General features: G+C 38.2%; 1 protein-coding gene across 2 annotated transcripts; it reads left to right on the top strand.

Annotated features, from left to right (window-relative positions):
- Positions 1-388: 388 nt before the first annotated feature.
- Positions 389-13,732, top strand: LOC127650721 (PR domain zinc finger protein 1-like). Of its 2 annotated transcripts, XM_052136318.1 has the most exons (6): positions 389-559; positions 4,671-4,790; positions 6,038-6,287; positions 10,411-11,306; positions 11,393-11,521; positions 11,900-13,732. In XM_052136318.1, exons 1-6 carry the CDS (start codon positions 389-391, stop codon positions 12,428-12,430), a joined length of 2,097 nt encoding a protein of 698 aa, XP_051992278.1. In that variant the 3' UTR covers positions 12,431-13,732. The 2 variants fall into 2 exon arrangements, with proteins under 2 accessions (XP_051992278.1, XP_051992279.1); XM_052136319.1 differs by lacking the exons at positions 389-559; positions 4,671-4,790 and adding an exon at positions 5,835-5,926.
- The last annotated feature ends 2,641 nt before the right edge of the window (positions 13,733-16,373 follow it).

Genomic DNA, 16,373 nt, shown 5'->3' with positions numbered 1-16,373 from the left:
GCTGATTTTGTCCCGTTAGATGACCACTGAATTCGAAATAATTGCCTGTGTGACACTTTATAAACTGGTTCTAAAAATACTTCCAGCTGGCAGGCCTTTGTGATATGATGGCAGCAGCCACAAGCAACATCTAGCCTCATTCTAACACATTTCACTTATTGCTGACAGCTAAAAGGCTTGGTATAATTATTTTGAGTCATTACATTGAGCTGAATGTATATGTTCATGCCTGAGGATGTATTTTGTGTGTCATTTTTAGATCTGAAACGAATAAATAAATAAAGCAAAAAGGAGGAAATCGCCAACAAAGAACCAAAGCAACACAAACCAAAGGAGAATATACCAAACAACTCAAGAAGAAACAAGAAAAGAAAGTGATAGAGACAAAATGAAGTTGGAGGCATGTCTAGACAACATGAGCAAGTGGAAGGAGGATGACTTTGCACTGAACTGCACCTACATCGTCCATGACCAGGCCTCTGAACCTTGCTTCAGCCTGCCCAAGTCTATGACTTCCATTCCACGAAACCTCACCTTCCAGTACAGCGTAGACAACCAGGTACACTTATTGTTCTTTTTTTTTTTTTTTGCCTTTCTAAATACTTTTCCTATTCCCATGTTTCGAAAGATCTCTTTAAATGGTTAGTCATCATTTAAAAGACACATTACCAGCATATGCAACACTGCAGGGGCTGTTTTCTAGGAGCAATTATTAATAAAACCGTATTAAAAACCAAGGTAAAATAATGATTTTTTTATTATTATTTGTTTTTTTACATAATACCATGGTAATACCATGTTTTCTTTTATATGTACCATGGTTGTATCATGGTATTCTTAGTACTTTGTGAGTACTATGTAAATACCATGCTACATTGTATATATCAAAGAACAATGGTATTCCTTTCAAATACAATCACTGTACTATTGTGTTACCGCTGTACATTTTGTAAGTGTCTAAATACCTCAAGGTCACATCTCGGTTTGATCACACAATCTTTGTTTTACCAGCCTAGATACGTTTAACTAATCGCTAACAAGACATTTTGGTCCATGAAGTGGACTGTTAAATCAGAGTATCATTACACTTCAATACACAAATTGGAGTACCATAACAACTGACACTCAGTGTGTAGTTCAGTAGGTTAGTGAAACGATGACACAGTCGTTGACAGGTCAGGGATCAAGGAGGGAAAAGGCCCAGGCGATGTGGCCTATAAACAACCTAATCACATTACCACTCTCTCTCTCTCTCTCTCTCTCGCTCTCTCTCTCTCTCTCAGTGCTCTTTCAGTGAGCTTACACTGACGGAGACAGTGGAGAGCTTCTCTTGATTTTCTATATTTGTTTGTTGGTGCGTGTGAATACAGCTTACTGCATCTTATTTAGCAAATTTACTTGCAAAGATTTCTGTTAAGTTTGTGTTCTTTTAGCTCAATTGGTAGACCATAGTTCAAAGAACAGCATGTTATGGGTTCAATAACCCACACATTTATAAGCTGATAAAATGGTTGTTTACCTTGAATGCTCTGCAAATCACTATGGATAAACATGACAATGAATCTTGAATATATTTGTATTTCTCTCTAGCGCTTGTTCACATGCATTTGAGTGTGTAATTCTTCACTCCTTTCCTGTGGTTTCTTTTGCTGCTGTCCTCATGCTTCATGCTTTGTGCTGTTCTGTTTTGTCTCATGCATGATCCAATTTCCCTTCACAGGTGAAAGTCAGTTCCTTTTCTAAAGCCCTTTGCTCTTTTTATATTCTATCATGCTGAAGGTGTGAAATTGTGGTCATCAGCTCAGAGAGAATGCAGAGCTCTGCTTACATGCACACACCGATAAACATGCTCTTATATCTCAGATGTGAAACAAAATGTGCCGGGACAGTAATCCTGAACATTTTTGAAACATTTTGTCTAGACTTCACATTATTCTAATTGAACTGACAGGGCCTGAACTAAATTGTTTATTTCTCCTCCACGCACCCTTTTATCTCATTCGTATTCTCACTCTCATCTTTTCCCACACATGGCCCTCTTTTCTCAAGCACAGAGCTAAAAACAATCTTGGCCTTGAATGCAAAAAACAAATCCGTTGTGATACACAGAGACATGTTTCGAGTTGCTGTCAGAAGCCGACTCATTTGTTAAAAAATAAATAAATGTAATAACTAATAACAGTATCTCTCTCTTTCCTAAGCTGCACACTTCCTATTTCTGAGCAAACTATTTCTCTAGTCTGCTTACCACCCTACTGATTCTGTGAAAAACTTTGCTCTTACGTTGTTCATGCATTCACTTTAGACAGGAAAACCCACATCCTTTGAGAGTGTCAGTTCCCGGAGGGACCCAAACCTTTTTTATTGGAAGAGAGAAGGGTGGGAGAATTTAGGGACGTTGAAAAGCTAGTCTTGTTGGTGACTAGACTGCTAGTAATTTGCTATCCAGTTTCTATGACGCTTACGGACACATTACAGCCTTTCTATACTGGTGAAAATCTGCATATCACTGTTGTAATGCATTCTCAATGAGCAGTAAATGCAAAGTCACAATGTGTAGGAGAACAGAAAGTGACAATTCTCCAACACTATCTGATAGCATGTTATGACCAGTAGCACTGATAGCAGATGCTAATGCATTGAGCAGAAACACTGTTACTTTTGTTCTCATTTTTACTTTTATTGTAAAGCTGTGCAACATTTCAACAAACTCATATTTGATTAAACTGTTCACACACACAAATAAAATCATACACAATCACATACACATGCAGGCACATGTTTAAATAGCTAAATTATCTAAATGAGGACATACCTTAAACTTTTATCATTTTTATATTTAAGCTAATTGAAATTATTTTAGACAAGCATATATAAATAAATACATTTATTTATTTATATTATACATTTTATTTAATATTTTTTATAATTGTATATATTTATAATAATAAAATAAAAATGTAAACAAATGTGTTATTCATAAAATAAAATAATTAATAAAAGATTTAGTTATAAATAATTTTTCCAATTGAGAATGTCCTCAGATTTTTACCCTTGCTCCTTTTTGCAACTTCCTCTCCATCTTTACTTCTTACTCCCTATTATCTTTTTTCAACCAGCATAGTTGTTTTAAATAGTACTTCAAGTACATTTTTGGTCTTAAATTTTGTAAAAAATAAAAAAAGTTATAGATGTCCCCAAATGAAAGTTTTGTCTGATTTAGCTAACTTAGACAATTTTGTCCCCAAACTAAAGCTAAATAACCCCACCCCCACCCACACACACAATTGTTGCTCAAATGATAAAGACAATGCTCCCTGACCCTTATCTTCAGACGTGTGCCACGTCAAGGGGGGCACGTGGCAGATGGAGTGATCTGTTACAGGGCAGCGAAGGACAGAAATGTGCACATGCACACTTACAGAATCTCAGCCAAAGGAAGTAGGTTAAGCTTGACTGATTAACTTTCGTTTGGACTGAAGCTCTTGGACTGAAGATCCTTGGAAAGCTTCGGGGGAGGAGGGGTTAGGCAGGTCATGTTTGGATGGAGGGTTGAGTGATTTGGCGTGTGTGTAGGGTGGCGTGGTGGCGTTGGTCTTGTCAAAGAGTGACACTCAGCCCCCATCCCCTCACCCCTCCTAACTCACTAAACCCTCTCTGAGCGCTTAATCACTAAAGACCAATCAATTAGTCATGCAACGCTAACGACGCACAGTTTTATTGTTAACGCTGCTCTAGTCTTCAGCCGTTGACTGTCCATTTCTACCCTTTGTAAATTCTTGCCATTCATCTTTTCCTCCTCTATATTATCTCATTTTAACAATCATAAAGTTTATTTAATGGCACTTTAAGTGTACTCTTTGTCATCAACTGGCTCAAAATTAGGCACTTATCAGTTAAGCATTAAAAAGAAATGTATGATCATGGCTTGTAATATTTTCATGGGGGTAATATTTTCTACTGGGCATCAAGAGTAGACCACCTGCTCCATCCCTTCACACTTTCTGTGCTTTTTTGTCCTCTTTTATTCTCTTTTAGTTTTTTGGTAGTAAAGGGATAGTTCACCCAAAAATGAAAATTCTGTCACCTACATGTTTTCCAAAATTTTTCCAAACAAGTAAGAGAGAAGTTGAGATGAATTGACAGGAAATGCATTTTTACCAAAGATCTACTTTTGTGTTTTACCAAAAAAGTCAAAAGGGTTTAAAACAACAGAACAGTAAGTACTGTAAATTATAACATAATTTTCATTTTTGAGTGAACTATCTCTTTAATTTACCCCTCTTCAATATCATGCCTTCCTCAACCCTTTCTTCAATTGTCTTTGATGGCTTCAGAAAAAATTGTAGTAGGTTGGTCAATACTACACTGCTTTAGCCAGCAGGGTCAATAGAGTTAGGTATTATTGAGTACAGCAGTGTGTATGTTTCTAGGTCAGGGTCCACGTAGAGCATGGAAAGTTTAATTCTGTTTATTCACGTAACTCGTTAAGCTGTAAAGTCTATAACCTTGGATGACACGCCGCACGGGTCATCTCCAACTAGACATGCATCACCTCGCCTTCAACTATGAAATGCATTTCCTGTTCCAGTAGATTGATCATTAATCATTTATTTAATTTCCTTCACTGACTAAGTTGGTTTACAAGTGGCACTGTTTTCCCTTTGCAGGTGATTGGTGTCTTTAGCAAAGAGTACATACCTCAGGGAACACGATTCGGGCCCCTACAAGGCATTATCTACACCAAAGACAAGGTGCCCCCTCAGACCAACAGGAAATACTTTTGGAGGGTAAGTGACTACATTGTTGATGTAATCTTTTGGACACTAGTTGTGCTGGGTGAAAAGCTGCCAAACTGGTCCTGACAGACTTTCCAGAGAATTTTAGTGGAAAGGATCCGGAAGCATGCTTATTCATGCTCATATACTTACAAATATGCATTCTCTTGTAAAGCACGATAGCCTTTTTTTTTTTCATATAAGACTAAAGGGCTTACTTGGAAAATACAGAGGAAGCCCTAAAATATCTTATTCTGTTTGTTCTGGATTCCTGCTTTGTTCTATACTACAGAGGTATATATATTGTGAAACAATTAGACAAAAACACAAATGATATCGCAAGTCTTTGGTTTTGCGACCGCGTTTTTAGGGAAGTTGGGATTTCTGTACAGAGACAGAGTGGAAAACAAACACAATCACTTTTTTTTTATTGCTGTTGTCTTATGCATGTTAGTCCAGTCTTTACATTCTATTTTCATATTAGCATGCATCTAAATTAACTTTGAAGTCTCTTTATCTCCCTGCCAAGGTCACTTAATATGTCTGTGTGTGTTTGTGTTTTAAAATGTGGATGTGCATGTCTATATAAGCATATTCAATCACACACACAGACACTCACGAGTGTGTCTGTGCATGCTGTAGGTGTGGGATTTCCTTCTCTAAGTTGTCCTTTCCTTTCAAAATTACCTGTAAATCCATACCAACTTCCTGTCGGCAGCAGCAAAAGCCATAAAGTGACGCACCACATCACATGACTTAAAGGCATGTGGATGAAAGTGGAAGGGGGTGTCTGTGAGGATGAAAGTATATTTGTGTTAAGAGTCTTCAAGTGTGTATAACTGGTAAAAGAAGTCTCTGAGATAATAAAGCTATGCATGCCCTGGCACGTCAAAGCAGTGAATTCCCTTATACAAATGAGAGTGAGAGGGAAAGAGGGTGGGGAAAGGGGAGGCGACTGTGCGAGTGACTGGCAGCATGTGTAAATAATGTGACGCTGGCTGCCTTATAAGAGAGCTGACATCACTGACACAGAGAGTTACTCTGTGGGACAAGCCACACACACATACACACACAAACACTTTCACAGGTTAGAGGAAACAGAGTTTAATATAAACAGCTGTCTGAAGAGCATTTTGTTCATGGCAGAGGTAAAGAATAATTTATAGGAACTTTCTGAAACAGCTTTTTTGAATGCAAAAAAAAAGAAACCTAGACTGTCTGATAATGCAGCTAACATGATTTCTCTCTTCTTCATCTAGATCTACAGTGGTGACCAGCTACACCACTTCGTTGATGGCTACGATGTGCAGCGCAGTAACTGGATGCGGTACGTCAACCCTGCGCGCTCGCTGGCCGAACAGAACCTGGTGGCCTGTCAAAATGGCCAAGAGATCTTCTTCTATACCATCCAGCCTGTGGAGCCCAAGAAGGAGCTGCTGGTGTGGTACAGTGGGGAGTTCTCCCAAAGACTTTGCAGCCAGCCTGAGCAACGAGACAGCCTGAAGTCAAGTGAGTCATGGCCTTATGTTTCATTGGGGATAGAAACATTGTACTTGGTTTTCTGTAGATAATGGGATAATTCATAATGCTTGAATGGAGAGGTTGTGTACCATTGATCTTTATCTTCTTCTGCTTTACTTCTTATACATTCTCTCGTGTCTCTCCATTTCCAGTCTTTCTTTTTTATGTTTCTTCTTATATATATATATATATATATCCCCATCTCTTTCTCTCATTCTTGGGACAACAGTATTAGTCACCTCAACTATGACTGTATTGAGCCTCTCCTTTATGCAGTCACTCAAGACTGAGAGAGAACAGATGAGTGTTTGTTTGTTCTGTGCTCTGTATCTATCCTTATCTTTCTGTCTCTGAATCAGCTGATTCCTGCTGGAGCTATTTGTTTTAATGCCTTTATCTACAAAGATCAGTGATGAGATCATGGGCACCCTCATTTCCTCTGTGTACATGTGTTAATGTTGATGTACGGCATATCATATTTTCAAAGCGGTAAGAAAGTTTTACTGAAATACAAACAAGGATGTTCGCATGAGTGTGAAGCTATCATCTGTGTTCTGCAACTGCTTTCGGGTCCTTGAATAACGTATAACGTGCGAGTAAGCCGGTGGACTTTCTGGTGCCCTCCTAGGGTAAAATTGTGCCTCCCTAGGGAGTTGGTGCCCTAAGCAGACTGCGTAGTCTGCTTATAGGGAGCGGCGGTACTGCTTATGCCACTAATGACTGCCTTTATCACATTTTATCAGACATGCCTTTAACAGATAATGTAGTTCCTGGCTTTTTTTCACTGCCTAAAAAATACTATAATGTTACAAAATACTAAAATGTATTAAATCTGGTCCTAATCATAAAAAATGATTAGGACCAGAAAAAATACTGAAAAAATGCTGAAAAAATACTGCAGAAACCAGGTTATGTCCTAGTTGTTTAGACTCCTTTAACATTCCTCAGATTAACACTCACATTTCTACAGTGCTAATTACTTTTAATAGATTGCATATTCTGCATATTTATTTGAAGGATTTTTGAGGCACATCAGGGTCATGATTACCCTCTCTGGCTTTATTTTGTGATAAAGACAAGCTGACTCTACATTAATCCACTTATTAATGGCTACTTAATAAATAAATAAATGAATATAATACAGCATATTTTAACCAGTCAGAATTAAGTATTTTAGAGTCTTAAATATAGATACATATGTATGTGTGTTTTTATTGATTATGATCAACAGTGATTCTTTTCTTAAATGTCATTTGAGAATCTAGAGGTGAAAAGCAATAAAAGTGACAGTAAATTAATCTGTTTGTGTATGAATGTGTGTGGGGGTCTGTGGTGTGCATGTATTTGATTGTCTGAGTGTGTATGTGTATAACAAATGGTGGACTGTCTGGATATTTCTATTTGAGGAGGTATTTTTTGATAATGCCTTTCTCACATTGATTCAATTTCACACTGACACTGTGCTATTTCCTGTCTTATTCACTTCTCGCCATTTATGCCTGTCTGAGTGAGTGAGAGTGTGTATGTGTGCACATTTTGTGTGTGTGTTTCTGTCTGCTATTGTTAAGGCCCATTACCTGAGTCATGTTGACACACATACAGTCCGGTCGCGAATGTCACTTTCCCTGAACAATTACACCTAATTTTGAAAGACCCTCTTTAGGAAATCTGCCACCATGAAGCACTTCAACCCCTCTTTGAGACTCTTCGTTTTTATTTGTGTCATTCAGTCTGATTTTACAAGTTTTCGCTTCCTGTGTGAGGTTAAAAGAAATCTGTATATTCAGTTTTGCAAACCATGATGCATCCGATAATTCTGAACCATTATAGAGGCCTTTTGTACAAATACACATCTACCATTTTTAGAACACACCAGCTGAATACTGAACTTCCTTGAAATGCTCTTCATTACACTAAACTCTGAAAGTGGATCCATGATTTAAGTTTCTGTTGCTTCTGTTGTTCTGTTTTCCTCCCTTTTTAGATCTTTGAGATTTTAGAATTTTGAGTTGAGTAAAAAAAAATTTCAAATATCCATTTTCACTTTCCTTACGGTAGTTAGGAAATGCCTAACTACACTCTGCCTGTAAATGTTGCATCAGATTGGTTCACATCAGGTTTGAGGAACAAAGTTTTGACCCACAAAGGTAATAATATGTTTGTGTAATCTTCCCACTGCTGTGTGGCAGAGTAGATCAATGTACCACTTTCCATGATTTAGCAGGTTGTGTCTGAGTCACTGCGAAGGTTACTGAAATAAGCTTGCTGTTGTGGCTTTCTTTTTACAATCTCTAGAGCAAAAGGACAGTAATAATCTGACCTTATCTCAATTCCCTGTATAACAGTCAGTAACAGTTAGTGCTGAACAATAGGATTTTTCCCATGGTTGAGGACATCTGCTGTTATAGTGAGTCAGAGCATTTTCTGAGTGAAAAATATAGCTGTCACACGAGGCTCCTTTCTTCCGATACATACATAACCCACACACACGCACCTCGTGAACATACACACACCCACGTATTAAACACCCACACAGTTGTAATCTAGGTGCTACGTGAAAACAGTACTATCTCTGTGTCAAACAGAAACCAGTCCGATATCTTCTGCCTGTCAGCTTTAAACTGAAAGTGCTGCCATTTACCATAAGTGAACGTCTGAGGAGGAAGGTTATGAGTAGGTGTATGACAGGCATTCAGGCACATTTAATGGGTAACTGCTGTTGCACTGTGAAGACGTTGACCCCTTAAGGCCGAAGTATACTTCAGTTTTCCACATACAGTATGTGTGAGGTTTCACGCACAGCTTTGCAAATTTCATCATCAGCACAGTATGCATGGACTGTCCACATGCTGCCTGGTTTTTGTAGAAATGCAAAGAGTCCGAATCTATGTGCCTGCAGTTGACTTTACAAGAAGAGTGTTACGAAACAGTTGTGCATGTGTGTTGAATGCGTCTGTATAGGTTTGCTGTCAAAAGAAAATACTTTGAAAGGATGAGCATCTGACCGTGCATGAGCAGGAACAGCACGCAGAAAAACGATGTACACCCTAGCTTTATGACTATGCTGCAAATTGTCTGTGAAGCATGAAGATGTGTAAACTGAATGTGCTGAATAGCAGCAGAGCTCCAAACAAAACAAATGCCATCATAGCTAGTATCACACTTGTTTGAATCTTTCTCACCTCTACTAACTTTGACACTCCCAGACCTTGAAACCATTTTTATAGCAGAGGCCCGTGCTTTTCTTCTGGCTCTGAGATATATTGAAAATGCAAAAGAGTGGAACTTTATTATACTCAATGACTCCAAATCCTGTCTTCAAGCACTGGAATTTTTGAAAATGGAACATCCCATTATTGTTGATATTTTAATGAAGGCAAATCAGCTGCAGAGAAACAATTACAGCATAATCTTTTGTTGGATCCCGGGACATAGCGGTCTTCTTGGAAATGAGCAAGCAGACACTGTCTCTAAAAAAGCTTTCACAGAAAGAATTCAAGTGGGGAGAATCCCATCCTAAGACCGCAAACCCCTCTTCAACCACTATATTTTGAATAAATGGCAAACAGAATGGGAAAGATGTCTTAATAACAAACCATTTGGCATAAACCCTGTGGTTTGAATGAGATACATTTATCCCTTCAAATCTAGACATGATCAAGTGGTAAACACAAGGTGTCATATAGGCCACACTAGACTGACCCATGGGTATTTATTGAAAGGTGAAGAACCACCAAACTGCCAGTATTGTAACACCCATTTGACTGTGAAGCATGTGCTCCTGATCTGTCCAATTTTTAACATCATGAGACAACACTTTTTATCTGGAAAAACCTTGAAAGACTTGTTTTGTTAGATTGCAACTAAAGGATCTTTTATAGAATTGATTTACTTTATTGAATTGAATATTCTTCCCTTTTTCTATGTATTGTCTTTGCAAGGTGTGCTGTATGTATGAATTGTTTGATCGTCACCTGTATTTTCCATGAAATAATCACTGTAGCTGATATGGAAATAAACACCAAACTAATTTTGATACACATCTGTGAATTTTCACACTTCACCTTGCACTGACGTTTTTCTCTCTCCTTCTGTTTTAACTGTTAAACAGAGCACATACCTGATATAACAGCATATGACTATCAGAAGCGGCCTTTATCTCAGTATACCTACTACCCTAAACAGCCCCCCACCCTACACAAACTTCACAGTGAAGGAGAAGAAGAGGAGTTAGATGAAAAGATTGATGTAGAGGTTATCGAGAGGGACACGCCACCTGACACACCTGATGAACAGGTCATGGATTTTAGCAAGAAGATCCATAAAGCTGCACAACCAGAGACCGTGCATTCTCCACATCCCAATCACAGAGAGCTGAACATGAAAGCTCATCCATATTCCACCCTTTCCCCACCCCAAGACCTTCCGCTTCACCTACATGGCCTCTATGGTCATCAAGAAGGCTTGATCTCGTACCCTTCATTGCCCTCACCAAGACCTCTCCAAGGTCAATATTCGATTTTATCACCATACAACCTCCAATACCAGCACTTGCTCTTGCCTCCATATTCCGCTCCCTTCCCTTCCTTGTTGCCCTCAAAAGGGGGTCTCCGGTACAATGGCTTTCTGGGTAGTGATGACTTGCCCTACCCCTCCAGACCCCAACCCGGACTATTACCCATTACGTTACCCTATCCTACCCCACTTCACGGAGGTCTAAAGGAAAGAGTTCCGAATACTCCACCTAGAGGAGCCCCCGCGACCCCTGAACTCTCTCCTCAGCCAAAGCACTTGCACCAGCAAACCTCGCAGAAGCCCTTCTCTGAATGTGAGGAGGCCATCAATCTCAGCCTGGCAATACCCAAGCGCATGTCACCTTCGTCCTCGTCCTCTCCAATGGCACCTGGGTACAAATCTCTCCCATACCCACTCAAGAAGAAGAATGGCAAAATCAAGTATGAATGCAACGTCTGTCTCAAGACATTCGGTCAACTGTCCAACCTTAAAGTGAGTAGACTGTTCTTGACGTACCTACTTTCTTGTTTTGAAAGACTTTATGCAAAATGACTAAATGGTGTAAATTTATGTTGAAGGTGCACTTGAGGGTCCACAGTGGAGAGAGGCCTTTCCAATGTAATCTTTGTAAAAAGAGCTTCACCCAGCTAGCCCACCTACAGAAACATCACCTTGTCCACACAGGAGAGAAACCACATGAGTGCCAGGTAAGAAAAGTACATGTTTATGTTGTATTTTGTAAAAGAGGTGAAAGATAAATGACATTGCATGACAGTTTTACTCTGTTAACAAGCAATGACGCACACTCAAAACATTGCTTATCTATAATAGAACCTTTACCTTGTCACTCCTGTTTCCTTCAAGGGAAAATGCTTTGTTGAACAGTAACTAGAAAGGGTGTGGCAGTGGCGTCAGCCTGTGCTATTCATTTATCTTGACCACTGAAAAGAAAACAGTGCATTAATGAAACAACCTGTCTGGCTCTCTGTCTACATACCAAAGTGTCAGCGAGGCAATTATATAAGGCGGCAGTGCTTTAGATTGCCTTTGAATTACAGGATATTTTCCTCTTTGAATGTCCACAGGTGTGCCACAAATGCTTCAGCAGCACTAGCAACCTGAAAACCCACCTACGTTTGCACTCCGGGGAGAAGCCCTATCATTGTAAGCTGTGTGGGGTGAAATTTACCCAGTACATCCACCTCAAACTCCATCGTCGGCTGCACAACTCTCGTGACCGACCCCACTGTTGCCAGGCCTGCGCCAGGGGTTTCATCCATCGCTTCTCTCTGCATCTCCATCAGCGTTCAGACTGCTGTCCTACCACCCGTGTTGAAATCCCAGAACTGAGACGAGCAGCAGAGCTTGTAGAGCGCTTTGATGTCAGTCACGAGGCTGAGGCTCTGCCTGAGGGTGCCGGAGAGGCTCAAGTGGATGCTGCCTTGGAAAAATGGTTGGCGAGAAGTTTGGAGAGTGGCGAGGGGAAAGAGGACCTTGGATTCCTCAAGGCTTTCACTGCAGTACCGCAAGGGGTGACTGCTATAGGACATCACCAGGAGAGAGCCAGTGTGGTACATTTCAACCACCGGCCCTCTGTAAAGACTGAGGAGGAGTAGACAAGGGAGAAAGTTGAAAGGATGACATTATAGCATTTTCATGTCTTGCAGAAACCCCAAAAATGGCTATTTATGCACATGGCATTCCCTAGTTGACGCCAAAAAAACTCTCTGCCATGGTATACAGGGATGAATCAGAGAGAGGAAGAGTAAATCAAGCCAATGAGAGCCGCACCAAACAAACAAAGTTTCCAAAGACTTAAAGAAAGTGTCAAGTGATTGCACTTCTACCCTCTGACCTGCTTTAAAATAAAGATGTGATCTAAAAATGTCCTCGTACTTCATCTGGTTTTCATACTTATGAGAATTTCTGGTTTGTGTGAATTTGTCTTAACTTATTGTCAAAAGTTTTTTTTTTTAAGAGCACTGCATCAGATCTGTTTTAATACTTATTTGTGTACCTCTCTTTTTTATATGTGGCTTACTGTTGTGAATTTTTATTAAAAAAAAATTATGTTGGGATTCTCAGGATTAATATGTCGTGAATAAGCAAGAATGTCAATCCCACTATGGACACTATGCGACAGTCCCAAATGGATTGGATATTTCCTGTTCATTCCAAGTGTGATTCCAGTGTGTATGTGTACATATTGGGTATATGTGAATGATTGTACCTGAATTAAAATTATTTTAGATGAGATTAATTTTTATCAAATAAAAAGGTTTATTGACAGTATTGTCAATAACCTTTTAAATCTTTGCAAGGTTTGATTCAATATAGGTTCTAAATTTCTTTACAAATCTTTTTAGTTTTCAGCAAATAGATTCTGAACCCATTGGAAAGAAAACATGCCTCTCTTATTATTTAATATTTAACTTGAGAAAAAAATTATTTGTTTTATTATTTTAATTTTATTGTTTGTTACTTGGTTGTGTCTACCAATGTTTACTGTTGTCGCTTCCATTCAAACAAGTATTTTTAGCACTGTGCAAATGTCCAAGTCAATGTAGCTGTAACTGAATTTGCCAATCAGATGAAGATGGCAATGCTTTTTTTTTTATTTTTTTATTATTATTTTTTTTTTTACTAGACACACCAGTACCTCATATGAACATATTAAATTGCTAGCATGATATTTTATACTTGTTTAATTTATTTTATGTCATCATTTGGAAAAAGCAGGAACTAGATCCAAGTGCAGGATATTTGATTTTTAGCTACAACAGGTTTAGAAATGAGTGTTTCATAACTTAGTGACTTTTCTATGTACAGTTATTTTGTTTTTTCTAGTTTATTTTTGACTGTCTGAAAGATGTTGATACTTTATATGTGAGAAACTATTTTTTGACAAACTTTTATAATATAGCACATTAAACATTACTTCTCTAATCTCTCTGCTCTTTCAGTCCTGTCATGATGTTGATGACCTTACTGTGTCATTATAATCAAGTTTTCACACCTACATACTCGTACAACACCCATCAGTCTTATTCGTTTGAAAGTCCCACACGAAAGTTGGTCTTTGTGGTCGTATTTCTAGAAAGTAGAGGAACTGAAATTGTTGCTCATCAGCTAGGACTGAACAAACAACAAAAAAAGCCCACCATCACATGCAGTGTTGTTAATCATTTTATCTAAAAAAAAAAAAAAAATTTTAAAAACTCTTAAATCACCATTTTGACCTTTACCTAATGTTATTATGAAGCATTATTTACAGTAAGAACAAAACAAAAAGTACTGTTTGGTTTCAAATGAACTCCTCTCAGATCAGTAATTCTATCATATTTAAAACAAATTATCCTCACTTCTCATCCTCATGTTGCTCCAAACCTGGATAACTTACTTTCTTCCATGGAACACAAAAGGAGATGTTAAGCAGAATGACAGCCTTAGTCACATTAACTTTTATTGTATGGCAAAAAGACACCATTCAACATAAAATTCTGCCTAACATCTTTTTTTCTTCTTCTCTTGTGTGTGTGTGTCCATTTTGATGCCATATTGTCCAATTCCATCTCGACTATTAAATAGACTTCAACATTAAAAATTCTAATATTCAAATACTTTTTGAAACGTACCATAGTCCAGTTGTGTTTTTATGTAATGAAAAGCTAGTAAAAAAAAAAAAACAATTGATCAAGTAAAAACTGTAAGATCTTGGGAGTTTATGCCACGCTCAATCAGTTTCTTCCAAGTTTCTATATGCAATGGTTTCTCAAACCTGTACTATTACCGATTACTCTCTTCTGGTCTGCAAGCTGTGTGCAGGTAAAACTGTGGTACAATCAACACATAAATGTCAGTAACTGAACAAAAGTCAGTTACAGTAAGAAATGTCTCATGTCTACTCTCTGTCCTCTCTTGAGTATGGCACTTATCTGTTTCCTTTTGTCACATCCTCCCCTCTTCTCCCCTCAAACACACACATGAAGGGGGAGCCCCACACACCACACAGACCTCAGACCAGAACAAACACACCTCAGCAGGTTTGTGTGTGTGTGTGTGTGTGTGTGTGTGTGTGTGTGTGTGTGTGTGTGTGTGTGTGTGAGTGAGAGAGAGAGAGAGCGAGAGACAGAGAGAGAGCGTACATGGTGAAGACATCTGTCACTGACAACATGTCAAACCACCACTTTGAATACATCATAGGAGAAGTTGCAAGAGGCCCTTTTATGGCAGAAAGGAGAAAGAAAACAGAAAAAAGAACTTGACTTGCTGTAAATGACAAGCGGAGTGTTGCAGTATAATCTTTTTTTTTTTTTTCTTGTGATGAAAACCAATATAGCTTTTTTTTTCTTTTTTTTTTTTTTATACATCAAACGGTACTAGCTAAATATTAGATGATGGATTGTGACACATTACTGATTCAGCATAACCCCTTTAATGTAATGCAGCAGTGCTTATTTAAAAAGTTGCCAACTTTCAATTTGCTCCACCTGTTGCTAATAAGAACCAAAAGTTTAAGAAGCACATAAAATAGTTTCTTACATCGACTATAAGCCTTAAATTGGTAATTTCGTTTTTTAAAAAAAGAAAGAAATTTTTTTCTCTAGACTACATGGTCATTAAGCTCTAATAATGCAATTAACTGCACTTGCGTGTGATTTAAAATACTATTGAAATGACAACATTCCTGAATGTTTGGCTGCTTTCCAATTCTCTTGTCTACTGCTGTCTTATCCATAAATCACTTTGAAGTGCTGTCAACAGAAAAGAAAGTAGAACTGGGCACCGTCTTTTCCAGGGAACACAACAGTTCTGGAAAAGCCACCTCCAAAGATTTATCAAGCAAAAAAAAAACACAAAACGAAAACTTTCTATGCAGTGAAACTGCTAACATTTTTGCCCCATTTGCCACCACAAAATAGCACCACAACTTTAATATGTGGAAACATTCTGATCCCTCTTTGTGTATCTGTACTGACATGAGTTTCAAATAGCTTTGACATCTGACTTTTAAAATATCCATGAATGTTACACTTGAAGTGCTATGTTTTGCTCTGAGAATGTTAGGACACATTATATTATCCGGTGTATTCATTTCTGTAATTAATTTATCTGCAAAGAAGCCCAGTGAAAATGTTTCATTAGAATTCCTTGATGCTTTTAAAGTTTGGACAACTCATATGGCCTATTCCATTGTGTATTTCTTTAACAACAAATATAAATATAGGTCTGCACACAGAGGCAAACAAAATGTAAAGGGCAGGAGAGCTAGTTGCTATGAATCAGTGTAAATAATACATGCTAACATGCAATCATCTTTTGTAATCTACAACCAGCGTAACGCTAGAATGCATTTATACTTTTCCTTGTTTAACTCTGACTCAAAAACTCCAGTGTGATTTGTTACAACTGAATTCAAAACACACGCATTAAAAAGCTGATCACGTGTTTATTTATTTATTTATTGGTTTATTTGTATAGGGACAAAACCTAATTTCAGCACAACAACAAAAAAGATGCATTATCCATTAAGATTATAGCACATGCTAATTTGCAGCT

Source organism: Xyrauchen texanus, chromosome 10 (assembly GCF_025860055.1).
Source record: "Xyrauchen texanus isolate HMW12.3.18 chromosome 10, RBS_HiC_50CHRs, whole genome shotgun sequence".
Taxonomy (NCBI): domain Eukaryota; kingdom Metazoa; phylum Chordata; class Actinopteri; order Cypriniformes; family Catostomidae; genus Xyrauchen; species Xyrauchen texanus.
The sequence above is the reverse complement of the archived record's forward strand: the minus strand, read 5'-3'. Positions and strand labels throughout refer to the sequence as shown.

What these genes read in the sequence shown, in the direction of transcription:
- LOC127650721 (XM_052136318.1), top strand. Translation starts at nt 389, where the DNA reads ATGAAGTTGGAGGCATGTCTAGACAACATGAGCAAGTGGAAGGAGGAT. An exon ending in AGTACAGCGTAGACAACCAG is followed by an intron (nt 560 to 4,670) that starts GTACACTTATTG and finishes TTCCCTTTGCAG; the next exon opens with GTGATTGGTGTCTTTAGCAA. An exon ending in AGAAACCACATGAGTGCCAG is followed by an intron (nt 11,522 to 11,899) that starts GTAAGAAAAGTA and finishes GAATGTCCACAG; the next exon opens with GTGTGCCACAAATGCTTCAG.